General features: G+C 44.7%; 1 protein-coding gene across 1 annotated transcript in view; it reads left to right on the top strand.

Moving 5' to 3' along the window:
• CFAP61 (cilia and flagella associated protein 61) overlaps positions 1-27,059 on the top strand; it is a 246,292-nt gene that overhangs the window by 114,433 nt on the left and 104,800 nt on the right. The window contains exon 18 of the mRNA XM_055430665.2: positions 26,542-26,669. Within this exon, the coding sequence (XP_055286640.2) occupies positions 26,542-26,669 (128 nt within the window). The remainder of the gene's footprint in view (positions 1-26,541; positions 26,670-27,059) is intronic.

The following is a 27,059-nucleotide window of genomic DNA, read 5'->3' as shown; positions in this document are numbered from 1 at the left end:
CCCTTATCTTCCCTGCTTCACTCTCTCTGGCCCATCACCTCCCAGGAGGGCTGCAGGGACGTTTCTGAGCACAGGGAATGCCCATCCAGACCCCAAGGAGTGATGTGGAGGGCTGCTGGCTTTTCACACCAGTATGTCCATCACTTCAGCCCACCTTTGGTAACATTATTTAAATGCATTTGGTAACACGCATTTAAAACAGCTTCCAACAGAAAAAAAAATTCTGAGGCTTTCCTAGATGCTGATGGGTTTCTTCCCACAATCCAGGAGGGGGAAAATGCATCCTATTCCCTGCAGAGCAAGGCCACAGAAGTCCAGAAGGTACTTGGGACACGCTAGTTGCCGGCTACAGCGCTCTGGACACCCCCTGCCAAGCAAGGCTCCCTGGTGGACCTGAGCTCCCAGGCAGGAGCTGGCCTCTACAGCTAAGTGGCTTCTTCAGAATCCGCCTTCGGGGAGGAAAGCCCGACAACAGGAAGCTTTTCTTTGTGGATTTTAATGGAGCTGAGGATGTAAAATGACAAAGGGGACAATTAGAGCTGCAGGTGCTCCCCCCCTCCCAGGGAAGTTGCATCCTCCTCCTTGATTAAAATACATGTATGCAGTTACAAAAGCAGTGCATGGTGATGGTAGAAATTTTAGGGGAAAAGAGAAACAGTAGAAAGAGAACATGGATGAAGCCTGCAATCTTCTATCTATCGGTTACCTTACTTAATGTTTTGGTGTTTTTACTTCTAGATTATTTTCTGTGAAAAAAGCCACATGCGATGAAATATGGGGTTATCTGCGCGCAGTGTTTTGAAACATGCACTTTCACTTTTGAGGTTGTGAACACCTTTCCATGTCCCTGGGTATGCTAGAGTGGCGTTTGGGTCCACACCGTCCTCTGGGCCAGGCTCTGCGTCCTGTGTCTGTGTGGCTTGGCCTGAATCATTCTCACAGTAGTTTGTGTAGTGTTTTCTCCAATTTGCACTGAGGAAACTGAGGTTACGAGCCGTTTGATTATATGCCTGAACTTGGAGCCAGCGGGACTTGTGGAAATAATGACGATTTCTGCCCCCATCATCCTGGGACTATGATCGCCGAGGCCAGCTTTCCCTGCACTCGAACAGACAGTGAGAAAGTCCCGGGGCTTTTCTGGTCAATTTGAGGTAGTTACAGTGGTGTGTGTGTGTATACTTAGTCATGTCCGACTCTTTGTGACCCCCATGGACCGTAGCCTGCCAGGCTCCTCTGTCCATGGGATTCTCCAGCAAGAATACTGGAGTGGGGTGCTATTTCCTCCTCCAGAGGATCTTCCCCACCTGCATCTCTTCTTCTCCTGCATTGGCAGGCAGATTCTTTACCAACTGCACCAAGTGGGTCATTCCAAATCCACAAAACATGCTTTTAATTCTATAAAATGTCCAATTTCATTTCAGGTAATAATCAAAACTCAAATTCCATTTTCATCCAAAGATTAGAGTTTATTCCTTCTCTCCTCTGCGTCCCCCCACTCCACCCCTCCACTGAAACCTGTCACTGGTGAAGGAGGGTTGGGAGCCTCCCCACTCCTTCTAAGTCATCATGCCCTCCAGTGACTGAGCATCTATTTAGCTTATTAGTATTTAGCTTTTTGGGGAAAAAAAAGCCTATTCATTTCTTATTCTTGTTTAGCTATGTTTCCAGCCCTTCTAGAATGGGGGGCAAGGTGGGGAGGAACAGTTGGGGCAATTGGCGTGTGTCAGAGGGTACTCCTGTCCTGTGTGCCTGATGGCTCTTCTCATGGGTCCAGTTCTTTAGAGATCCCTGTCCCTCTGCTCGGGACTGCAGCCCATAATTCAGGGGCACACCCTCCAACTCTGCAGCCTGAGTCGGGTTTGCCCCTGGAGATGGTCCTTTGGCAAGGACCTCTGATAAGAGCTCAGGCTGTCTGGTCAGCAGATGTGGCCAGCACCTCTCCTCTTGGGCGCCCAGTCACTGGCCGGCCTGTTGATGTCATCAGCATCCTTGGGTGGGAACCACACACCACTGCACCGTGTCCACTAGCCATGGGGACTCACTCGAGAGCCTGAGGCTCCCAGACCCTTGTCTTGTAACTTAAAGGATGAGGCACCCCTACCCCTCCTCCCGGGACTGGAGTGGCGTGCACCCCAGAGCACATCAGCAGTTCTCATTGTGGAAATTTCCAGAAAAATCCCCTTCTCTCCATTCTTCCGGTGCTTTTGTGTCTTCATTGTGAATGAGGGGTTTGAAAGTCACTTGACCAGTGCTCGCCCACCTGCTTTCACGTTCTCCCCAGCGCAGCTCCGGTGGAGCGCAGCAGCCTTTGCCTTCCTGCCTCACGTGTCCTTTGTGACATCCACTTCCCCAGGCCGAGCAGCTGCCAGGTTAGGTGCTGGGGTGCAGGGATGCCAGGCCTGGGAGCCAGCACTGCTGCATATAGCAAGGTCCCTAATGTCCTCTCCAAACGTCTGTCATTATAAACAAGGCCACCACATCCATCCTTGTTATTTCTGAGTACATTCATCATGATTTTATTTCCATAAATCCCTAGCAATGATTCTCTAGGTCAAAGGTAATGCTACTATGTCTCTGAACACAAAGCAAACCGATTTAGGATCTGAGAAGGCAAGCTTGTGATTCCCTACTTTAAAAGATGATTTCTCCTTGCAGTGTGTAAACTGCCAGCATGAGGGACTCTCTTTTATTGTTAAGATGTAGATTTAACACTTTTTTCTTGTCCATTATGATTTATCACAGGATATTGAATATAGTTCCCTGTGCTGTACAGTAGGACCTTGTTGTTTATCCATTCTCGGCATAATTGTTTGTTATCTGCTAATCCCAAACTCCTACTCCATCCCTCCCCCAGCCCTTCCCTCTTGGCTATTGTCCGCGCATGTGAGTCTGTTTCTGTTTCATAGGTAGGTTCATTTTTACCATATTTTCGATTCCACATATAGGTGATGTCATATGTTATCTGTCTTTCTCTGACTTTACTGACAAAGGTCCATCTAGTCAAAGCTATGGTTTTTCCAGTAGTCATGTATGGATGTGAGTTGGGCTATAAAGAAAGCTAAGTGCCAAAAAATTTATGTTTTTGAACTGTGGTGTTGAAGAAGACTCTTGAGAGTCCCTTGGACTGCAAGGAGATCAAACCAGTCAATCCTAAAAGAAATCAGTCCTGAATATTCATTGGAAGGACTGATGCTGAAGCTGAAGCTCCAATACTTTGACTACCTAATGTGAAGAGCCAACTCATTGGAAAAGATGAAGATGCTGGGAAAGACTGAAGGCAGAAGGAGAAGAGGGCAACAGAGGATGAGATGGTTGGATGGCATCACTGACTTGATGGACATGAGTTTGAGCAAGCTCCGGGAGTTGGTGATGGACAGGGAAGCCTGGCATGCTGCATTCTATGGGGTCACAAAGAGTTGGACACAACTGAGCCACTGAACTGAACTGATCTGTCTTTCTCTGTCTGACTTACTTTGCTTAGTATGACAATCTCTTGAGTCCATCCACATAGCTGCATATGGCATTATTTTATTCTTTTTTATGGCTGAGTAATATTCTGTTGTATATAAGTACCACATGTGAGATGTAGATTCTTAAGCAGATAATCAGGTCTGCAAATGGCCAGCAGCCTTCTGTTTCCCCATTAGCCTCTAACTCAGCTGAATCTCTGCTTGGAGCCTCCATTCCACCTGCTGGGAGGACAAGGAACCTCCACCAACTCCAGGCACATTTAGCCATTTAACATTTAAATGGAGCCCATTTGGAAATGTTCCATCCTCACAGGCCTCTGCTCATTTTTCAGAGATTCTGCCTACCTTCAGCCATCCTTCTTTTGGTACCCAGGCTCCCAAGCAGCCCTCAGGGCTCAAGGTGGGGGCCCTCTTCACAGCCTCAAGATTTGTTTGGATCAGGCCTCAAGTTTGCTGGAACACGTGCCCTCTCTCAAGTTTTATCTCTGACAGTCCCTCCCCCACCATCCTGGGCTTTGGGAAGCTCCTGGACAGCCTCATCCCCTTTCCCAGCCTGGTGCCACCCTCAACCACTCCACCTTCTCAGCCCAGGGGGCTGGGCGACCCTGTGAGGCACAGGCCTGCCTACCCCTGTGCTCTCCAGAACCCTGTGGGGATGAATCCCGTTCGGTCCCTCGGCTTTATGGCCCTACCCGGGGTGGGGGGGGAGGCTGAGCTGCGTTTCTCTCCCTCTGTCTCACCAACTTACCTTCTCTGAGACAGCAGACTCTGCCCTCACCACGTGTTCTTCTGAAATCTGTTGTTCGAAACATCAACTCTGCTTTTGGGGGGACTCAAAAGTCAGGCTCTTTTGAGACTCACAAGCCTCTCAACCTGCTCTCTGCCTGGAAATGAAAAGGCATGTCTGCCCAACGGCTGGTGTCCCCTGGCTACTGCCTGAGGGGTCGGGAGGGCCAGGAGTCAACAGGGACTTGGCAGGAATGGATCGCATCTGTTAATATAAAACAGTGCCGACTACAGCGATGACGGTGATGTGCACTCGGCCTGCAGACCCAGCAGGCCCTCACGGGGCTGGCTGCTCCCCCTGGCCCCTGGAGTAATGATAGAAACACAACACCATTTGTCCCGAAGTCATTTTATGTCAATAGACGTCAGTACTAGAAAGTATCAGAAATCTAACTTTCAGCGTTATGTGACAGCTTTTGGATGATATATCTTGTTAATCAATTCTGATTGATAAAAAAGTAGGATATACTCTCTTGAAGATGTGAAAGGCTACGGAAAAAAAAAAAACCAAACAGACTAAGGACCTAGAGAGGTTTTACATTCAAATTGAGCTCAGGTGGATTAAAAGTCTTCCACGTTTTAGTAATTTTCATAAAGCCTTCCGAGTTTATTCATCATTATTTACACACTCACTGAATCTGAGGGGAAAATGGCATTTGTGTGCACGGAGGCAAAGGATTAAATGAGCCTTGGAAACTGAAGTGCCTGTGTCTGGAGGCCTGGCTCGGGTGGCCTGGGGGTGGAGTGGGGGGTGGGGGGAACTGGTCTGCCATCCCCCACCATGTGCTCTCCCTGCCCCCCATCAGAGAAGCAGCTTGGAGTCCTCAGACCTCAGGCTGCTGCTGTCGTCTGGGGTTGACCCTCTTTCAGGAAGAATAAAAACCTTTACTCCGTATGTTGCCCCAAGACCACTAAGCGTAGTCAGGATTACTGATGTCATGATCTCCATAGAAACCAACTTAACAAGCCAGAAGAAAGCAGAAAGCATGCCTGAAAAACAGGAAAATAAAAGAATAAATAAGGCATGGTAGAAGCGTAGGAGCCATAAAGGTTTTTCATGGCGTCTTGCTGCAGATAGCAAACACGTCTCAGCCCGTGTGTTGCTGGCTCCCGCCATCCAGGCGTTGGGGACCCAAGGTGGCAACCGAGAATTGCATGCCACCCCCTTGTCCTGCCTGGCACTCTTCAATCATGTCCCAGGTTCTGTTTGTTTTGTTTTGTTTTAAAGTATAGTTCAGTGCATTGAAATGATCACCATGGCAGTTCTTATAATCGAGGGTTTTATGGTAGTTTATGTATTTAACCAAAAGGTGCCAGGCTCAGGCAACACTTTCTGGTCACCATAGTGAAGCTCTGCTGGCCAAAAACACTTCGATATCACCTTGGGGTGGTGCCTCTGTGAAACCCCAGGTGATGGCTGATTTTAAAAAGTGAGCTGGGTATTATTTTTCACAAGTGACAATTTGTAAGCAGATCACAGAGGTGGTCTGAGAGTGTCCCATGGAATTATGTACTGTTGACAACCCGGTACTAGACAACCTCCTTCCCCATTCACTGGTCACTCTGGGTTGGTAGGTCAGAGGCTACAGACAGACACACAGACAAATACACACCCCAGGTGATCTGACTCACCCCAAAGGCGGGAGCAAGTGCCAGAGATGGAAGGAGTTTGGGTGGCCGGGCTTGAACCTGCCCCTGTCCTTGGCTCTCCACTCCCTTGTCTTCTCAGGTGGAGGTGCCTTACTGCTGGTGGGGGTGCCCCCACCGCCTCCCCTCTCACGATGTCCTGCTCCCTGAGGGCTGTCTGCTCTGCGGCTTGCTGCCTGGAGCCCCAGAGCCCTTGGCTGTGCTCAGGGCAGCCACGCTGAGACCCAGTTCCCTGGAGCTCCAGGAGAGACAGCCTGGCTTCTCTCACCCAGCTGGCCTTCCCTCTGGGGACTTGCCCCCACTGGAGAGCAGATGGGGGATACCTCCTGCCAAGCCCAGATTCCAAAAGAATCTCCAGGCCCTGAGTGATCAAATGCATCTTTGTGCGTGTGTGTGTGTCTGTCTGTCTGTCTGCGTTATTTATGGGTTTATTTCAACTTTAAAGAAATATGTATACATAGGACAAAAACAGGAAATATATACAAACAAAACTAGTTGTGTTTAGTGCTAGCGGTAGAGGGGATGAAAATCTTTTTCTGAATATTATTGTCTTTGCAAAAGAAAACTTAACAAAGCCCTGTGTAATTGAATGAGACTGTTCAATTAGTCTCATTCTATTTCTTTTCAAAACAAAAAACATGCTAAAAGTAAGAACAACCGAGTAAAGTCAGGAGAAATGTGATAATAGTTAACATTTGTCACACATTATGTATGAAAGGCACTGTTCTATATCCCTTGTAAGAACTAGTACATTAATTCCTACACGCACCCATGGTCTAGAAACTCTTCTTACTGGTGAAACATATAGTTCGGTTTCAAACTCGTCTTCTCGGATTCTGCTTGTGAACCAACCGGTCACTTTGCTATCCCCCACTTATCTCTCTCTCTCTCACACACACAAACACATGCTATAGTCACCATCCCTACAGAAGTGCGCAAATTCTAAGCATGTCTACATCCCATCAGCTCCAACAGCACAGTGGGTGACTACAGCTTGATTCTGAGTTCTGTTCTCCACCCGCCTCCCCTGTCCAGACACACAGACCCTGAGCCCACTTCTGTACCCACCATGTTGCCTTTCCTGGTGCTTTGTTTTTTGTCCTGAATCTGATGCACACCACAGTGTGGACATGCCTTTCCCAGAGTCAGCCCTGCCCCTTCGTGGACAGGATCCTATGCACGCCTTATCTGATGGGTCAGAGTGGTGGTGTGAGGGTCCAGAAGGTTTCCCTTCTTCCTTTTCACCCACCAGAGTGCAACCTGGCCCTGAGCCTGCCCTTGGCCCGGTGAGAACCAGCCTTCCCATAGGCACTCACTCCTGATGACACAGCACTGATGCTTTGACTTCTAGTTCATGGTTATTTTAAAAGAATTTCATGTGAGAAGTCTATCAGATACAATGGAAATGTTTCCAATTATGTTCTTAAAACACACCCCCCATTTCTTTGCAATCTTCCACAGCTTGCTCAAAGCAGAACTAGAGCTATGTGGGATTGCAATTGCCCTTCAAATGATTATTTCTGTTTTTAAAAGGGCATGGGAAACCCATGGACTCAGATAAGAGTTCAGGATTTCATGTGCCCAAATGTTTGGAAAAGGTTAAATATTTTACCTGGATGGCAGTTGGCCTCCCCTGAACTTCCTTGGAAGGTGTTGTTATCTGGGTAAGAAAAGAATGACAAAGGCACTGCTATTTTGAAGGCTCTATTTAACAGATGTGTATAGAAATCTATGTATTATTAAATAATTCTTTATAATATGTCAAGAATAAGCGATTGGTAAGCCTGTTTATGTTCTCACCATCTGGGAGCATTCTGTCACCCATCTGTTTCATGTAATTATGTAATTATCAATATAAGGAAAGAATAGGTGATATAATTAACAAGAAAAACTGATCCTCTGCTGAAGAGGAAAAATGACATGCATCTGTTGAATTCCTTTTTGTTTCTCTTTCTTTATTGTTAGCTGTTTTTTCCCTTCATTTCACAGTTGCATTCAGACTGTCAGCCTGTGTCACACCCTCAGGAGAGCTGTTTCTGCCATGCTACACACTGCCTCACACACACACACGTACATGCACACACATGCACAGACACACATGTGTGTAGAGGCAGAGCGATCAGTCAGGTCCTAGGGGCACTGATACCACTTTGAAAGGAAAGAGCAAGGCCATGTTGGCCTTGACCCTCCATCCTCTGCCTCTGGGAGAGCCCGGAGAGTTCTTGCCAGAACACGTCCTTGTAAGAGTCAGAACTCTGGGAAGTATTTACGTTAATGACTGACGGATGAAAGGACAGGTGAGCGTGTGGTGTTCGCACAGGTTACTGCATAGAGATTCCACTCGAGAAGAACCCCCAACTTGGTGCTTTTGTCTGAATGTCAAGGTTCAAGCAATACATGTTACGTCATAGTAGGATAGCAGTCCCCGGGGGCTGGGTGCATGTCCAGAGGTTCCGTTGTGCAGTGGAGACTTGTGGGCGTGTGGATGGACGTGGACAGCTCCCTCACACACGTAGTCGCCTCTCCTGACCCGTAGGACAGCAGGGGACAGCGAGCGGTCCCCCGCCCCCCTCGCCCTCTGTCTGCCCAGGCCGGGCTTTAAAGTCCTCCAAAGGGCAGGTGGTTCTCCCAGGCAGTAGACAGAACCATCCTCAACGACTCATCTTGACAAAACCTGGGATTTTCGTTCTAAGCCGCACAGAGGGGCAGCTCCGGGAGCCATTGAGGTGACAGTCAGCCTGGGGATAAAGGCATGAAAATCCTTGTCCTTCCACTGATCCAGTGATCGGGTAGGGCTCCCCCAGGGCCTCCTGACTCTTTGTAGCCCATCATCTCCCCTACAGGGATGAGCCTTCCAGAGAACCCTCCATCCACCCCCAAACCCCCCCCCCCAAAAAACGTTCCCCCCTGCCTGGGCAGGCACTGTGCCTGGAGGGGCAGGGGAGAGTGAAGGACAAATCTGAGGGTCTGAGACCCTAAAACTACTCAACAGCTCTCACCAGGGAGTTAAACCTGATTCACAAACTGAGCTAGAAATCTCTACTTCCATCATTTCTTGACTTCTGCCTAAATTTTTTTTTTAAACAGTGCTTTCTCTGTTTCCTCCTGATAAATGTTCTTTTTACATGTCAAGATGATGTTGTTTCAAGAATCCATCTTCCTAGGAGCATCCCATGACAGAGCCTTGGTCCAGGCTGTGTTTGCCACCCTCCATCCCGGCATGAGGCTTGTGTCAGGGCAGGCATGGGCTCCCCACACTCACCACCCCGTGTCCAGGAAGAAAACAAGTAACTTGTCCCACCTACGGCTCTCTTTGTTCCTTTGAATTTGATGGTAGTCTTTGACGAATCCTCCATTAAGCCAGTCACCTTCGCCCAGTCTATCTGTATTTTGAATTGTTATTTTCATGGATTTTTTTTTTTTAAAGCTGTGGATACTCTTAGAATAAGCAAAAAGGAGAAAATTACGGGGCACCCTGTGGGGAGAGTATTTTAAAGGGCTAAGTAAAGGGGACAAATGCGGCTCGATTCCTCATGGGATTTGGTTGGTTTTGACTTTATATTTACTTGTTTCCTTAATTCAAAGTTAAAATGATTTAATTGCAACCATAACTGCCCAATCCATTAAGGATCTGAAAGGGAAGAATGCCATCTGAACCTTTCCTTTGTCGTTTCTAGTTTTGAAAAGGTTTTAACAATAATTTCTTTTTCAAGAAAACATTTCAGTTTATATATTTAAGTATTTTTTTTAACAAAAGAGCCTAGGCCGATTGTTTCTCAAGAGAAAATTATTATAAAAGAGTTATTTACATGCATATATCATACTCAACTAAAAAATAAAAATTAAGAAAAAAAATCCCTGTATTCTATAACAAACCGTATTAAAAATCATGAAAGCTTAGACTAAATGGTTTTCATTTAACCCGCCAAAGTGGCATTAATTTTTCAAGTGGTAACTGTTGCTTAAGACGCTATTGTGCCTGAGTGATAAATGTTTCATGATTTGGTAGTACATGCATGGCTTACAATCCATTATTTATTGCACCTTCCCTTGCCTGGCAAAGGTGATGATTTTATAGCCCTAGCAGTCATGCAAACACATTTATACAAACCGACGGCGGATAATAAATTTCCTTACTGTAAATGTCAGTGGGTTTCATGTGTTGCTGCCATTACATCTTGTTTGGAAGCTGAATGCTCCACAGTTATGGGAGCCGCCAGATGGTGTCATTAACACGAACGCTGGGGCTGTTTACCGCTGACGTGCACGTGACAGATGCAAAGTTCTGGGCCTGTCTCTGCACTGAAGCGTGATGTGAGCCATACACAGGTGTAATGACAGCAGCATCCCCTGGCCCCTGCCCTCTACCCCACCAAGAGCGATTTTAGCTGTTGTGGTGGTGGTTGTTATAGTTTGTGTCTGAATACACAGCAGAGTGAGCAAAAGGGGACATTTTCCCTAGGACTCCTGCTTGATTTGATCTGTGGAGCCTCAAACGTGCTGCCAGGGACACCTGCCTTCCCAAGGGTGGTTCCCACAGGAGTGGCAAGCCAGCTCCCCTTCTAAGCCCTCCAGGCCTGGCCTGGCCTTTTGTGCTAATTACAGCAGGATTGTTATTACTGTGCGTCTGTGTATGTGTGTGTTGTAATCAGATATTTTGAATACTTACTCTCTTACTATGATGGAAAAATTTCCATCGAGAGCATGGAATTCTGTCAAAAGTGCTGTCAAAATCATCAGGCATGGATTCAAAGAATGAGGAGAAACAAAGAAGTAGAAATCTCCTGTACCAGTGTCTTCTGTGCACTGAGCTCTTCTTTTCACAGGAATGAACAGCAAACATTGTTGCTTTCGGATGTGAAATGTCTGCATGACGGACGTTAGCCTCAGCGTTTTATTAACGTGTTCCCATCTTTGTTCAGCACCGGCCATTCCCATTAATGGTGGCCCAGCTTCCCTGCTGCTGCCGTTTCTGCTTCACTCTGTATCCAGCTCGCCTTTAATTTCAATTTAAAAACCAGCTGGGTTTGAGACTTCCCTGGTGATTCAGTGATTAGGACTCCACACTTCCACTGCCAAGGGTGCGGGTTCAATCCCTGATCAGGGAACTAAGATTCCACGTGCTTCACAGTGTGGTCAAAAAAAAAAAGAGTTTGTTTTATTCTCCATTGTACATCCTTCCCTGGAACCAAAAAGCTGGCCCATAGATTCTGATCAAGGTCCTTTGAACTTTATTTTTAGCCTTAGCATTCTCCATAGGAATTTTCAGAAAGTTTTATTTTTTCACAACAGCCCTTGTGTGCTGCTGCTCTCAGAAGTCGAGTGAACCTTTCATTTCAGTGCACAGAAATGCCAAGTTGTGCAAAAGAATACACACCATTGTCTGCATCGAGATGAAAGAGAATGTTCTTAATTTCTTCAGAGCAGCTCTGGGATACTGTCAAATGTCAATGGAAGTGCAGAGCCTGATTGAAAGGCTACACGTGTGCATGAAGGCACACCTCAGACATGCACAGCAGAGCCCTGAGTCTTAGCTTGCTTTCAGGAGTGTGTGAAAAGACCCAGGAGTGAAAATAAATGGCGGGGACACAGCTAGATTGAAAAGTTGTATCTGTAGAACAGCCCTCACTTGGACAGGAGTTCTCAGGAAAATGAGTTCTTTTCCCACTGCTGTCATTTTCCTGGCAAATGAACCGGAGACCTGAACCAGCAGTGCAAACAGCCAGGGACCCGACCTGAGCAAATAGCTTGTTCCTGGGGAAACAGAAATTTCCCCTTGTGCTTTGTGCCCAGAGATGCCCAAAGGCTCTCCTGACCCTGCTCTTCCCTGTGTGTCCCCTCTTTGTCTGCCTCTCTTGTCCACTCTGCCTTCTCAGGACGTCATCTGCAAATGCACGTGTAGAGCCTAATCTGTTCTTCAGTGGGATACCTCACTCTTCTAGACTCTTGCCCTGGTTCCCCCTGCCATCCCATCTGGAAAGTTGTTTTCTCTCTTGCCTGTCACCGGGGAAAGATCCTTCTAAATCGAGCTCAGCTGTCATTTCCTCGAAGAAAACCATCTTGACTTCCCTCCTATCATGAGTTCAATGAACGCTTGTTTTAATCCTGTCAGTCTTGGACTGGTTTGTTACACAGCCATAGCTTCCTGGTACACTGCCTTTAATCACACATGTGCTGCATTTTCTTAGTTTACTCATGTCTCCTGACTTAATGAGAATTCCTTCACGACAGGAGCCGTGCCTCATTCTTACCCCAGCACTGAGGCCAGTGCTTGGCACATGGGAGATGCTCAGTATGTGTCTGTTGGATCGAAATTGTTGACTTAAGGTCTATATCAAATTTTTGATGGGAGAATTTCAGGCATCAGGATTCTGGATGGATTATCCTGCTACCCCCAGAATCACTCCACGAATCCAACTGCCTTCTCCACCAATAAGTCAGACTTGCCTTGTTGCTAGACATTGATTTCACACAAACAGTTTTTCCCAGAGTTGCTTCTCTCACTGGGGAAATGGCTCTATGTCATAGAAACTCTTTGCTGAATATTTGTAAGTTGCTTCTATGAGAATAAGGGTTGATTCCAGTCTGCTTCTGGGATAGTAAATGCAAATGTTTTTAAACCTTTGGCTAAATATAAACTTACCATGCATCCTGATAAAGCACATGTCCCAGATATGGGATAGAAAGGGAAGGATGGCCTGAAGTCCTCTTTCTTTAATCAAATAATGTTCAGACAGATGATACCTGACACGTTTTCTATAAATCATTTTTTTAGGAAGTGCAAACAAATAAATATACAACTTTTTTTCATTTAACAAAATTCCCAAGAGAATAAACTTATCACTCATATATTTCTCTGATTTCTAACCTAATTATTAAGACATTCAAATTCTATATTATAAACATACATATATTCATTTGTATTCAGTATATGTATGCATGCGTGCTAAATCACTTCAGTCATGTCCAACTCTTTGCGACCATATGGGTTGTAGCCCACCAGGCTCCTCTGTCCATGGAATTTTCCAGGCAAGAATACTGGAGTGAGTTGCATGGCCTCCTCCAGGACAATCTTCCTGATCCAGGGATCAAACCTGTGTCTCTTATATGTCCTGCATTGGCAAGAGGGTTCTTTACCACTAGCACCACCTGGGGAGCCCATTCAAAAATGGAGAGGACCGTTTTTATCCTTGGACACTTGTAAAATGCCATAATTTTCAGAAGGGCATTCTTTGACAGGAACAGTGCCTTTCATTGCTTTTGAATTTGAGTATTTCCAAAACCTTTGAGGCCAATCCTTCATTTTATTCCATTACAAATGTGGCTCTAGAGGTGGAGAGTGGTTAGGCAGCTAAGATGTTAAGTCATTGAGTTTTTTTCAAGAGACATGGATATAATAGTGATTTGTGCTTTTAGAGCAATACAGGTCAGGTTTGATTCTACAAACCATTTCTCTGCCATGGATTTGCTTTTGGCCTACATTTTGCTGTCTGTTCACCCCAGAGATGTCATTTCTCCAGTTTCTGGCTGACATTGTATTGGAGATGATAACTTTAGTGCCAAGTCGCTGAACCTTTACAGACAGGAGTTGCAGGGTGTGATGAGGGGTGCAGAACACATTTCTAAACACTCGGCACCTCTTCAGATGGGAAGGGAGGGATGTGGAGCCACAGGAGTTTATCCTGGTGCCCGTGCTAGCATCCTCACGTTGGGGAATCTGAGTCTCTGGGTCTCTGAAAACGTGGGTCTCCCTTTGCCTCTGCTGGAGTATTGCATCAAAGCAACTGTATTTTCAGTGGTTATAATGTGAGCCACTGGTTCAAGGTGTTATTTTATTAAAAACAAGTGAATTTAATCACCTTTATCAAATCTAAGATGCCATTATTATGGGCTTCCCAAGTGGTGCGGGTAAGGAACCCACCTACCAATGCAGGTGACATAAGATAGACGGGTTTGATTCCTGGGTCAGGGAGATCCCCTGGAGAAGGACATGGCAACCCATGGCAAGTATTCTTGCCTGGAGAATCCCATGGACAAGAGGATCCTGGTGGACTACAGTCCATAGGGTCACAAAGAGTCGGACACGACTGAAACGACTTAGCGTATACACGAGATGTCATTATTATAGGATAAACCCTTACTTTATGTACTATTAAGAAAAAAACATGGCCAAACTATGACACAGTGTCTTAATGAGAGCCCTGAACAGCATACAAATCGGTCGTACAAGTCTTATTGCTTTGAAATTTCTTTCATCTATTCAGAGAGGAGAGCCAATTTATGTTCCCTTCAATTGCATTGTTTGCTGTGGGATGCAAAAAGAAAAAAACTTTTGCATGTGTCTCAGTAACAAAATATGACATAGTGTTGTCTACTTGTAGGCATCTATCATCCCTGATTTGCCCCCATAAAGCACTCGATTGTTGCATTGCAAGAAAATATGGAATTATAGCCATTCTCTCCAGTGACTAATATTTGCTTCTCTAATATCAAATTTGCACCCTGCTGTGTGGTTTCCAGGCCTTCATGGGAACATAATAAGTGTTCATTTCAATGCCAAATCATGCTGTAATCTTTTTGAAGGCATTGTCAGCAGCAGTTAAACTCATCTCATGTTGTCACATAATGCGTATGACTCCCTGGAAATGATGACCGTGAACAGCCTTGATCAACTCACCTGTGCCCAGCACTGCACACTGTGTCACTTCAGCGACCTGGCTGACCTCAACGGCTAAGATGACCTTGACCATGAGGCTGTTTTCAGGGATGCTAATGTGGAAAAAATGTGCATCCTAGAACTGGTGAAATCCATTAAATCCAAAAAAAACACTTCCCCCGCCACCCCCCCCCCAGATATAAATGTGTATGAATGATTGCCAGTGAATGTCATGGGGTGGCAATAATTTGAATTTTTAAAACGTTTGCAAATAGTGATAATGAACATGTGGGGGATATGAGTGTAGGAGAGATGGAGCTGATAACAAAAATATTTTAAAAATGTAAGTTAAAGAAACTCACCCATTGAATTACAGAAGCTTACTGAATTATAGTCAGGCTTCCCAGGTGGCGCTAATGGTAAAGAAGCTGCCTGCCAGTGCAGCCACACAAGAGACGTGGGTTTGAACCCTGGGTTGGGAAGATCCCTTGGAGTAGGAAATGGCAACCCACCCCAGTATTCTTGCCTAGAGAATCCCATGGACAGAGGAACCTGGCAGGCTATAGTTCATGGGGCGCAAAGCGTCGGACACGACTGAGTGACTGAGAACACACAGTAGCAAAGAATTACAGCAAAGACCACAAGTCAGCCCCACTCTCCTTTCCCCCCACTTTGCCTTAGTAATAAGATCTCAATTTTGTTACAGGCAGCAATGCCCCAACAAAGAGAATGTGTTGCTTAGAGCCCCTGCATTAGGCATGACCATATGACTTAGTTTTGGCCACTGAGATAGAAGTAGTAGTCAGAACGAAAATTCTAAACAGGTTGGTTAAAGGCTGTGGCTTACGGGAAGGAAGGCCCTTTTCCCCTCCCTTCTCCTTCCTGCTTCCTGGAATGAGGACATGTTGTCTGGATCTCGGGCAGCCATCCTGGGCCATCCTTGAGGATGGACACCATGCACTAGGATGGGGAATTAGGCAGGTAGAAGTCTGGCTGTGCCTCAGTAACCTTGGACTATGTATTTCCAGATTTCTTCTTCATAAAGAGAGAAATTATCTTCTATCCTATTAAAGGTGCTGTTTTGTGTTTAAGCTGCATTTTCTGTTGTACGTAGCCAAGTCCAACCCTAACTGAAACAGAAACCCTCTTCTTTAATTGTTTATCCCTGCACTGAGTCTTCAGTGCTGCACTTGAACTTTCTCGGGTTGAGGCGAGTGAGGGCTGGTTGTAGTTCATGGGCTTATTATTGCAGTGGATTCTCATTGAAGTGGCTTCTCTTGTTGCAGAGCATGGACCGTAGGGCAAGTGGGCTCAGTAGTTGTGGTGCATGGGTTTAGTTGCCCTGAATCACGTGGGATCTTTCTGGGCCAGGGATCAAATGGTGTCCCCTGCATTGGCAGAATTCTTAACCTCTGGACTACCAGGGAAGTCCAGGAACCCTCTTCTTTAGCTAGGGCTCAAGCTCCCACTGTTTGCCTGGGATAATGTGAAGAATGTAAAGGAGTTAAAGGCATGATTGTTCTTTAAAGAAATAAGAATTCTTTATGGGTAGTTCAGTTCAGTTGCTCAGTCGTGTCCGACATTGCGACCCCATGGACTCCAGCATGCCAGGCTTCCCTGTCTATCACCAACTCCCAGAGTTTACTCAAACTCACGTCCATTGAGTTGGTGATGCCATCCAATCATCTCATCCTCTGTCGTCCCCTTCTCCCGCCTTCAATCTTTCCCAGCATCAGGGTCTTTTCTAATGAGTCAGTTCTTCACATCAGATGGCCAAAGTATTGGAATTTCAGCTTCAGCATTAGTCCTTCCAACGGATATTGGGATCATGGGTAGAGTTATGAATAATTTTGCAAGGCTGAATTAGGGCCTCACTCATTTTGCTAACTTTACCGTGTGCCTGGGGCAACAGTGGGGATCCTGTAGGAACCCTAGCTCACCCCTTGCCCCACGTCGCATGGTTCTGAGTACACTCATCCCCATGTCAGGAAAGCAAGTCAGAAGGGGTCCCAGAGTCATCCCTCTCAGCAGATGCCAGAGACATGCCAGAGACATAACAGTGTGCGTTCTCCGTAAGTGCTGGAGCTGCAGGAAGTGGTAGAGGTGCCCATTCTCTAAGAGAGAGGAAGGTTAAGGGAATCCTTCAGAAAACAAGGCTGAAAACCTTGGCATTGTCCTGACAGCCCCCTCAGGCTGTGCTGGGACAGGTGATGTTGTTCCTACCTTGCTTCTGATCCTTTTAATGACTTTTCAAAATCGCATTGTGCATTTGTGGAAGAGATGTCCCACTTATTGAATCTGTTCATGTGTCTGTATCCTTGCTCTTTGTTTATTTGGTAAATGTTGCAATACTTTGCCCCCAAGAGGTCAGTTTGTGAACTTTGAACTCTGAAACTGACATGGATATTTATAGCGCTGTCAACCTGTCATTATTCCTCTTGATCAAATTGGGGAAAAGTGTGGGGTGAGGGGCATTCTCAAAAAGAAGAGAGAGAATGGAAAAGTGTAAGGAGAAAAAAAATTACATTTGTAAGGCAAAAATAGGCTTATTAAGAATTTCAGAAACTCTATTTCTAATGGCTTTGAATCTCTCCATCTTCCATTTTCTTGCCCGGACAGAGCTCCCTTTGAAGTCTTTGGACGCTTTCTGTAAGAAAAAATAGACACACATGGGTGTGGAGCTGAAAATGGAGCTCCTTGTTTCTCCCTTTTAAAATGTGTTTTCGAAGATTTGCCTTTCATATTGCAGATGGGAGAGAGGATATGCAATTTTACCTTGTGTAACATCTTTGCCTGAAAAGCTCCAAGTATTTGTCGATGTTTTTTAATGAATAGTTTCCATGTTTGCCTGCTGAGGAAGGCAGAGGCTTGTGTAATTTACTTCCATTTTACACCTGAGGAAACTGATATTTAAGGGAAAGAGGCTCAGAATTTCAACCAGTAGCAGAGTTAAGAAAACAAGCCCAAACCTTGCCGCCAGGCTAATGGTGCCCAGTCCAGTGATCCTGGAGTCTGAACATCACCCCCAAATGATATGGTGTCATTGGAAAAAATTCACCATAGACGTTGTCATGTTGCATTTTAGTAAGAATCGGGTTTACTATATAGGATCATTTGTATTTATTGTCACTGCTAGTTTAATGGCCTGTTTGTAATTTTAGTAACCTCTGATTTTGGATCTGTTACTGAAATTGAGTTTCAGTCATGATTTTGTTGCGATTCTAACTCATTCTGAGTGCAGAAGAGAAACTTAACCAGTTATCAAAACACAGAACTCAGGTCTGTATATACCAGACTAAGTTATATTGTGACTAGTATTTTTGTACGCACAGAACAGTTAACGCATATGCATGCAACTGAAAACCATGTCTTTAAGATCTCTTGACAAATGTGTGTGAATCACGGCATAAGCTCACTTGAGCTTGTACATCAGTATCGTTTTTACTAAACAGATAAACTTTTATCCTAAGTAGCTCTTATTATGGGGCATCCCTGGTGACTCAGTGGTAAAGAATCTGCCTGCCAGTGCAGGAGATGTGAATTCAACGTCTGGGTCCAGAAGATTCCCTGGAGAAGAAAATGGCAACCCACTCCAGTGTTCTTGCCTGGGAAATCCCATGGACAGAGAAGCCTGGCAGGCTACATACTGTCCATGGGATCACAAAAGAGTCAGACACGATTTAGTGACTAAACAATAACAACAACAAAGCTCTAATTATATCTAAATCATTGGTTTGGTCATTTAAGCAGCTGGAAAACACCAAAGGAAATATTTTGAATCAGTGGAAATTATATCAACACCCTTTAAGAAGGGCTCATGAAAAGTCAGCCTATCCGTCCTTTCCTCATTGACAAAATGTCCAAAAATGTGTGGCAGAAATTGTTCAGATAAAACAAAAGCTAAACTAAAACTGAACAATGCTTCAGAAAACAAAGATGTAGCTTCTGACCCCAGGAAGCAAATAATCTAGGGCGGCAGACCAACCAGATAAATTAATAGAAGGACAAAACCCCTCTATGAGTCACACTCTCACTTGTACAAGGTGTTCTGATTCAGAAGTTTGTAGGCGATTACAGATAAATAGCCTAAAATTTAAGCACATGCTCATTTCTATTCCCTGTTTTCTCATCTCAACACCCCGCCACATGACCTTTATCATCACTTCTCTCAGAAACCTTCACATTCTCTCCCCTCCCCACCTCACCCCGGCTCTAGAATTTCCAAACCGAGAGAATTTCCCATATTATTCATTCTTTCTTCTCCCATCTCAGGGATGGAACTTAAGGCTTGTGTTTTAAACACATTCAGTTCAGTTAGTTCAGTTCAGTCACTCGTCGTGTCCGACTCTCTGCGACCCCATGAATCACAGCACGCCAGGCGTCCCTGTCCATCACCAACTCCCGGAGTTCACTCAAACTCATGTCCACAGAGTCGGTGATGCCATCCAGCCATCTCATTCTCTGTTGTCCCCTTCTCCTCCCGCCCCCAACCTTTCCCAGCATCAGTCTTTTCCAGTGAGTCAGCTCGTCGCATGAGGTGGCCAAAGTATTGCAGTTTCAGCTTTAGCATCAGTCCTTCCAATGAACACCCAGGATTGATCTCCTTTAGAATGGACTGGTTGGATCTCCTTGCAGTACAAGGGACTCTCAAGAGTCTTCTCCAGCACCACAGTTCAAAAGCTTCAATTCTTCAGCGCTCAGCTTTCTTCACAGTCCAACTCTCACATGCATACATGACCATGGGAAAAACCATAGCCTTGACTAGACAGACCTTGGTTGGCAGAGAGTCCTAATCTATTTTAAGGGACTTGTCTTTTAGCCTTAAAAGTTCAGCTTATACATGCTATATGGTTTATTCCTTCTTGCTGAAAGTGAAAGTCGCTTAGTCGTGTCCAACTCTTTGTGACCCCATGGATTGTATAGTCCATGGAATTCTCCAGACCAGAATACTGGAGTAGGTAGCCTTTCCCTTCTCCAGGGGATCTTCCCAATGCAGGGATTGAACCCAGGTCCTCCCGCATTGCAGGTGGATTCTTTACCACCTGAGTCACAAGGAAAGCCCAAGAATACTGAAGTGGGTAGCCTATCCCTTCTCCAGCAGATCTTCCCAACCCAGGAATTGAACTGGGGTCTCCTGCATTGCAGGCAGATTCTGTACCCACCGAGCTATCAGGGAAGCCCTTCTTGCTGGGGCACCTGTTCGCCTCTCTATTTAAAATCATCCCTTTGTCTAAAAATGCTCATTAAATGCCATCAGGAAAATAGAATCATAAATGTCACAAAAGAATATGGAGGTAAGAATCTGACCTCTCACCCATATTATGACTGGTACAGTACATAGTGGAATGGCTTATAGACACTCCTCTGTTACATCTTTGATAACTTACTATTCCAAAATACATTTAATTTCTGTCTATAAGGTATGAGTCAATAGAGCTTGTATTTTTACTTTGCTATTAAGGAAATAAAAAGCAGAAACAAGCATCTAAACCAGGATCTCCAGGGCACAGCACATCTTTGGTAGATGTTCGGACCAAGAAAAGGAAAACCTGGCTTGGCTCAGAGGGTCTTCCATACCTGTTTTTCTTTACTGTGAAAATCTGTAGTTTGAAGGAACATAAAGGAAGGACACACTGTGCTTTCTTCCAAAAATGCCTCGAGCTTCCAGCTTACAGGCAAAACAAACCCTTTGAAAGACGTCTTCATTTGCACTTGTCGCTGAAAGACATTTCCAGGCTGGAAAGAATTTTTTTTCAAGGTATTTGAAAATTGTCTATCCTAACAAAAGGAAAATGTGGCTTCTTCAGGTTACTTCTTCATACCCAATGATGAATATGTTTTTAATTAAAGCCTGGGCACAAAATTGGGTTTCCTGAGAACCATTGTGAGGCCTGATTGCTCTCCCGAGACACCCACCCTCGTGGGTACTGATGCTAACTGCTGACACCCGAGGCCACTGTGTGTATTCAGTGGTTAGAAAGGTGATTTCTGAGGCCTGGCAGCTGTTGGTGTTAAAGCTATTGTGAGGGAAACAAAAGCCATTCTGCTCTGTTCCCCGGCCGCCTTTGTATCTTTGATTCAGGAGCTGTTTCATAAATGAGGTATCATTCTTTACCAGGGAATTTCATGACTGCCCGTGTTGCAGTGTCCGCTTACACTCCTGACAGCAGAGGGGAATGTCTGAACATACCTCCTATGGAAGGAATCTTGGGTTCTGACCTCTGTGAAGATGCTTGCATCTTAAGTCTGTTAATTGGATCTTCGATTAGATGCCATCATACCATGGGCTATGCTTTCTGTCTCCTTCCCTTTAAACTGCCAGACCCAATCTGCTGCTGCCAAGGCTTGTCTTGCAAGTTAATCAGAACACAGTCCACTTTGGCAGCCAGATGTACCAGGGTTAACTAGTTTTCTCACAAAACTCCTCATTGTCCTGTGCTGGGAAATATTTAGAGGGCAAATCAGAATGACATTTATTTGAAGAGGAGATATTCTTTCACCTAAATGGTATATTCATTATTGTCATTCAGAGAGTCTATCAGTTTAGGAGGTTTTTAGTTGCGTGTAGATTTAAGGGTCTAGATCTGATAGATAGAGTGCCTGATGAACTCTGGACGGAGGTTCGTGACATTGTACAGGAGACAGGGACCAAGACCATCCCCATGGAAAAGAAATGCAAAAAAGCAAAATGGCTGTCTGAGGAGGCCTTACAAATAGCTGTGAAAAGAGAAGTGAAAAGCAAAGGAGGAAAGGAAAGATATAAGCATCTGAATGCAGAGTTCCAAAGAATAGCAAGGAGAGATACGAAAGCCTTCCTCAGCAATCAATGCAAAGAAATAGAGTAAAACAACAGAATAGGAAAAACAAGAGATCTTTTCAAGAAAATTAGAGATATCAAGAGAACATTTCATGCAAAGATGGGCTCGATAAAGGACAGAAATGGTATGGACCTAACAGAAGCAGAAGATATTAAGAAAAGATGGCAAGAATACACAGAAGAACTGTACAAAAAAGATCTTCACGATGAAGATAATCACGATGGCGTGATCACTCACCTGGAACCAGACATCTTGGAATGTGAAGTCAAGTGGGCCTTAGAGAGCATCACAATGAACAAAGCTAGTGGAGGTGATGGAATTCCAATTGAGCTATTTCAAATCCTGAAAGATGATGCTGTGAAAGTGCTGCACTCAATATGCCAGCAAATTTGGAAAACTCAGCAATGGCCACAGGACTGGAAAAGGTCAGTCTTCATTCCAATCCCAAAGAAAGGCAATGCCAAAGAATGCTCAAACTACCGCACAATTGCACTCATCTCACACGCTAGTAAAGTCATGCTCAAAATTCTCCAAGCCAGGCTTCAGCAATATGTGAATCGTGAACTCCCAGATGTTCAAGCAGGTTTTAGAAAAGGCAGAGGCACCAGAGATCAAATTGCCAACATCCACTGGATCATGGAGAAAGCAAGAGAGTTCCAGAAAAACATCTATTTCTGCTTCATTGACTATGCCAAAGCCTTTGACTGTGTGGATCACAATAAACTGTGGAAAATTCTGAAAGAGATGGGAATCCCAGACCACCTGACCTGCCTCTTGACAAACCTGTATGCAGGTCAGGAAGCAACAGTTAGAACTGGACATGGAACAACAGACTGGTTCCAAATAGGAAAAGGAGCACGTCAAGGTTATATTGTCACCCTGCTTATTTAACTTATATACAGAGTACATCATGAGGAACTCTGGGCTGGAAGAAGCACAAGCTGGAATCAAGATTGCCAGGAGAAATATCAATAACCTCAGATATGCAGATGACACCACCCTTATGGCAGAAAGTGAAGAGGAACTCAGAAGCCTCTTGATGAAACTGAAAGAGGAGAGTGAAAAGGTTGGCTTGAAGCTCAAAGAAAACAAAGATCATGGCATCTGGTCCCATCACTTCACGGGAAGTAGATGGGGAAACAGTGGAAACAGTGTCAGACTTTATTTTTTGAGCTCCAAAATCACTGCGGATGCTGATTGCAGCCATGAAATTAAAAGACGCTTACTCCTTGGAAGGAAAGTTATGACCAGCCTAGATAGTATATTAAAAAGCAGAGACATTACTTTGCCAACAAAGGTCCATCTAGTCAAAGCTATGGTTTTTCCTGTGGTCATGTATGGATGTGAGAGTTGGACTGTGAAGAAAGCTGATCGCCGAAGAATTGATGCTTTTGAACTGTGGTGCTGGAGAAGACTCTTGAGAGTCCCTTGGACTGCAAGGAAATCTAACCAGTCCATTCTAAAGGAGATCAATCCTGGGTGTTCATTGGAAGGACTGATGCTAAAGCTGAAACTCCAAAACTTTGGCCACCTCATGCGACAAGTTGACTCACTGGTAAAGAGTCTATTGCTAGGAGGGATTGGGGGTAGGAGGAGACGGGGACGACAGAGAATGAGATTGCTGGATGGCATCACCGACTTGATGGGCATGAGTTTGAGTGAACTCCGGGCGTTGGTGATGGACAGGGAGGCCTAGCGGGCTGTGGTTCATGGGGTCGCAAAGAGTTGGACACGACTAAGCGACTGAACTGAACTGAAAAGAAACAAACTGGCCTAACTATCATGGAAACAGGATGGGTTGCATCTTTCTCCCCAGTGCTTCCTCCTTCCCTGGGCTGCAACCTTGTGTGTGACTTTGACATTCTTCCCACTCCAGGGGAGTCTGCTTCCCCATCTCTTGGGTGTTGGGCTTAGCCTTGTGGCTTGCTTTGGCCATGCACAATATTTTTTAATACCTTATTAAGAAATAAGTGGGCTTCCCTGATGGTTCAGCAGGTGAAGAATCTGCCTGCAATGCAGAAGAAACAGGAAATGCAGGTTCAGTCCTTGGGTTGAGAAGATCCCCTGGAGGAGGAAATGGCAACCCACTCCAGTATTCTTGTCTGAAAAATTCCATGGACTGAAGAGCCTGACAGGCTACAGTCCATGGGGTTGCAAAGGTATTTCTTATTTTCACTTACCCTTCTTGCACTTTCGTGTTGCCATGAGAAGGACCGACCCAGCTCTCTGTCACCAAAAAAGATAAGATAGGTAGGAGAATGGACGCATATATATGTGTGGCTGAGTCTCTCTGCTGTCCACCTGAAACTATCAAAACATTATTAATTGGCTATACTCCAATATGAAATAAGAATTTTAGTAAAAAAAAAAAAGTTAAATAAGCAACGAGAATATATTGTGCAGCACAGGGAATATAGCCAACATTTTATAATAACTATAAATGGAGTGTAACCTTTACAAATCATGATTCACTCAGTTGTACACCTGAAACTTATACATTAACTGTACCTCAATAATAGATAAATAAAAAAAAGGAGAGCCATGTGAGGCCAAACTGAAAACTGCAGAGTGAAGCCAAACCCTGATGAATCCCACTGACATCAACCTTCTTCCTGATGACTCAGAGTTACTTGAGTCACAATAGATGGCAGTGTTTTAAACCATTGCATTTTGGGGCGGTTTGTTATGTAACACTGTTTGGCAATTGCTGACTGATACTTATTGCTCCTGAAACTGAAGAGCCCAAAGATAGCATAGGGTTCAGGTAGGATTTGGAAGGAATTCTTGTTCTATTTCTTTGTTATTCTCTTGGAGCTTCATCCCGGAATCGTTTCCCTCTTGGTGACATGACGACTGTACTGTTTCAGGCTTCACATACCCCATGCCATTGAGAAGGCCAGAGGCTTTTCTTCTTAAATCATCACAGAAGTCCTGAGCTTCACTCTGATTATGCCAGCAGAGATCACATGTCTATTCTGGGTCATTGTTGAGCAAGGAGGGTGGGATTATACAACCTGGTTTGTATCAACCAGAGTCCCCTCTTAAAGATGGGAGTGGATTGCTTTTTCCCATAATCCATAGTGTGCCTCATTAGATGTGGGAGAGAGTGAAATAGATGCTGGGAGGCACCATCAATGTTAATTATGGGGAGAGTCTAAAATCTTGGAACATTATTTTGGATTTCTGTTAATACTTTATTTTTCTCAAGACATTTTCCTACCTCATGTTGCTGGACTAGCTCAAGCTGGAGAGAGCTCAAGCTGGATGAATTGAAAAGCATGCAACCGATGCCCCCATGCTGCCTTAGGCACTAGAAAGTAAGTGGGAGCTTAGCTTTCCATAGGGCTTCACCGTTAAACTTCTAACTCATGATGTCTCAGGATTTTGGGAAAATTAAAAACTGGTTTGGTCTACTAGATTTGAAGGTCTTTAGAAAGTGAAGAGGAACTAAAAAGCCTCTCGATGAAGGTGAAAGAAGAGAGTGAAAAGGTTGGCTTGAAGCTCAACATTCAGAAAACAAAGATCATGGCATCTAGTCCCATCACTTCATGGGAAATAGATGGGAAAACAGTAGAAACAGTGTCAGACTTTATTTTTTTGGGATCCAAAATCACTGCAGATGCTGATTGCAGCCATGAAATTAAAAGACGCTTACTCCTTGGAAGGAAAGTTGTGACCAACTTTGATAGTATATTAAAAAGCAGAGACATTACTTTGCCAACCAAGGTCCGTCTAGTCAAGGCTATGGTTTTTCCCGTGGTCATGTATGGATGTGAGAGTTGGACTGTGAAGAAAGCTGATCGCTGAAGAATTGATGCTTTTGAACTGGTGTTGGAGAAAACTCTTGAGAATCCCTTGGACTGCAAGGAGATCCAACCAGTCCATTCTAAAGGAGATCAATCCTGGGTGTTCATTGGAAGGACTGATGCTAAAGCTGAAACTGCAATACTTTGGCCACCTCATGCGACGAGCTGACTCACTGGAAAAGACTCTGATGCTGGGAAAGGTTGGGGGCGGGAGGAGAAGGGGACAACAGAGAATGAGATGGCTGGGTGGCATCACCGACTCTGTGGACATGAGTTTGAGTGAACTCCGGGAGCTGGTGATGGACAGGGAGGCCTGGCGTGCTGTGATTCATGGGGTCGCAGAGAGTCAGACACGACTGAGCGACTGAACTGAACTGAACTGAACTGAACCTAGAGGATGAGTTAATGCTAATGTAATAAGAACTTGAACACGAGATATGCATTGGTGTGGACATCACTCCACTGACTCTTGGCCTCCATTGCTTCTGATGAGAAGTCAGCTGCAAACCCTGTTATTGTCCGGACACAACAGGAAGCATCAGATTAAAATGTTTGTTGAATTAAAAACTGGAAGCAAAGTCTTCTGATCTTTCTAATCTGACATTCTTTCAAGAGTACCCCGTCACTTCTTTGTAATAAAACCTTCCCTTGTACATTTCATGCTCCCAATGAAGCCTCTGGAGGAAAGTGAACCAAACAAATCAATCCAGGTCATTTTTTCAAACACAGGCATTAAAACAATCATCTGTTACTCTCTGTGCTTCTAAGAGTCCTCCCTGACCCTAAGTTATTTGAAAGACTGAACAACCCTCATTATCCAATATGCTTTAGCCATTCAACACGTTTGTCATTCTGTAAATATCACTGAACACCTACTGTGCTCCAGATGCTACGAGGGATGCAGAATTGAATAGAGTTAATACTTTGCATCAAGAACCCGGATGCTATAATCGAGTCATTCACAGTTTCAGGAAACCCTAGACAGAAGGGAAGATTGGGGTCTTGGATGAAACTACAGTTTCTCATGGAGCAGCTTGCCTGTCTTCCTGTGGGATTATTCACCTTATCATCTCTGGTCATAGATGGCCTCAGTTCTGTATAAAACATCTGTTAATAATAAGGCAAAAAGTGATCTAGATTAAGCATTTTGATGTGCACCAGCCTAGGTATTAAATATATTCCCATATTCTCACATTCATTTATTTGACATTCCTTCCTGTAAATTTCCTCAGGGCTGTGCAGGGGCATTTTTCAGTTTGATGTGCTGGTAATATTCTGGTTAAATAATTGCCAATTTGGGAATTCAGACTCAGCTATGTTTTCCTCAAGTCCATTTTTCTCTTTGTGCTTTTATCCAGTTGAGTTATGCCTTGAACCATACAAACAGAAAACTATCATTGGAACCTAAAATAACTGTCAATGCCAAGATTGTTGTTGTTGGTGCATCCAATGTTGGAATTTCCTTCCTAGAAACTTTGGTATTTTGGTAAGTTGTTTTACTTTATTTATTAGTTTGTTTTAATTTTTTTTTCTCCATTTTTCTTTTTTATTGGAGGCTAAGGAGATCAATCCTGGGTGTTCATTGGAAGGACTGATGCTAAAGCTGAAACTCCAATACTTTGGCCACCTCATGCGACGAGTTGACTCACTGGAGAAGAGTCTGATGCTGGGAGGGATTGGGGGTGGGAGGAGATGGGGACAACAGAGAATGAGATGGCTGGATGGCATCACCAACTCGATGGGCATGTGTTTGAGTGAGCTCCGGGAGTTGGTGATGGACAGGGAGGCCTGGCGTGCTGTGATTCATGGGGTTGCAAAGAGTCAGACACGACTGAGCGACTGAACTGAACTGAATTATTTTACAATATTATATTGG

This window comes from Moschus berezovskii, chromosome 15, assembly GCF_049115385.1.
Source record: "Moschus berezovskii isolate FMDL1 chromosome 15, NW_MosBer_1.0, whole genome shotgun sequence".
Classification (NCBI taxonomy): Eukaryota; Metazoa; Chordata; class Mammalia; order Artiodactyla; family Moschidae; genus Moschus; species Moschus berezovskii.
This window is presented reverse-complemented; position numbering and strand designations above follow the sequence as displayed.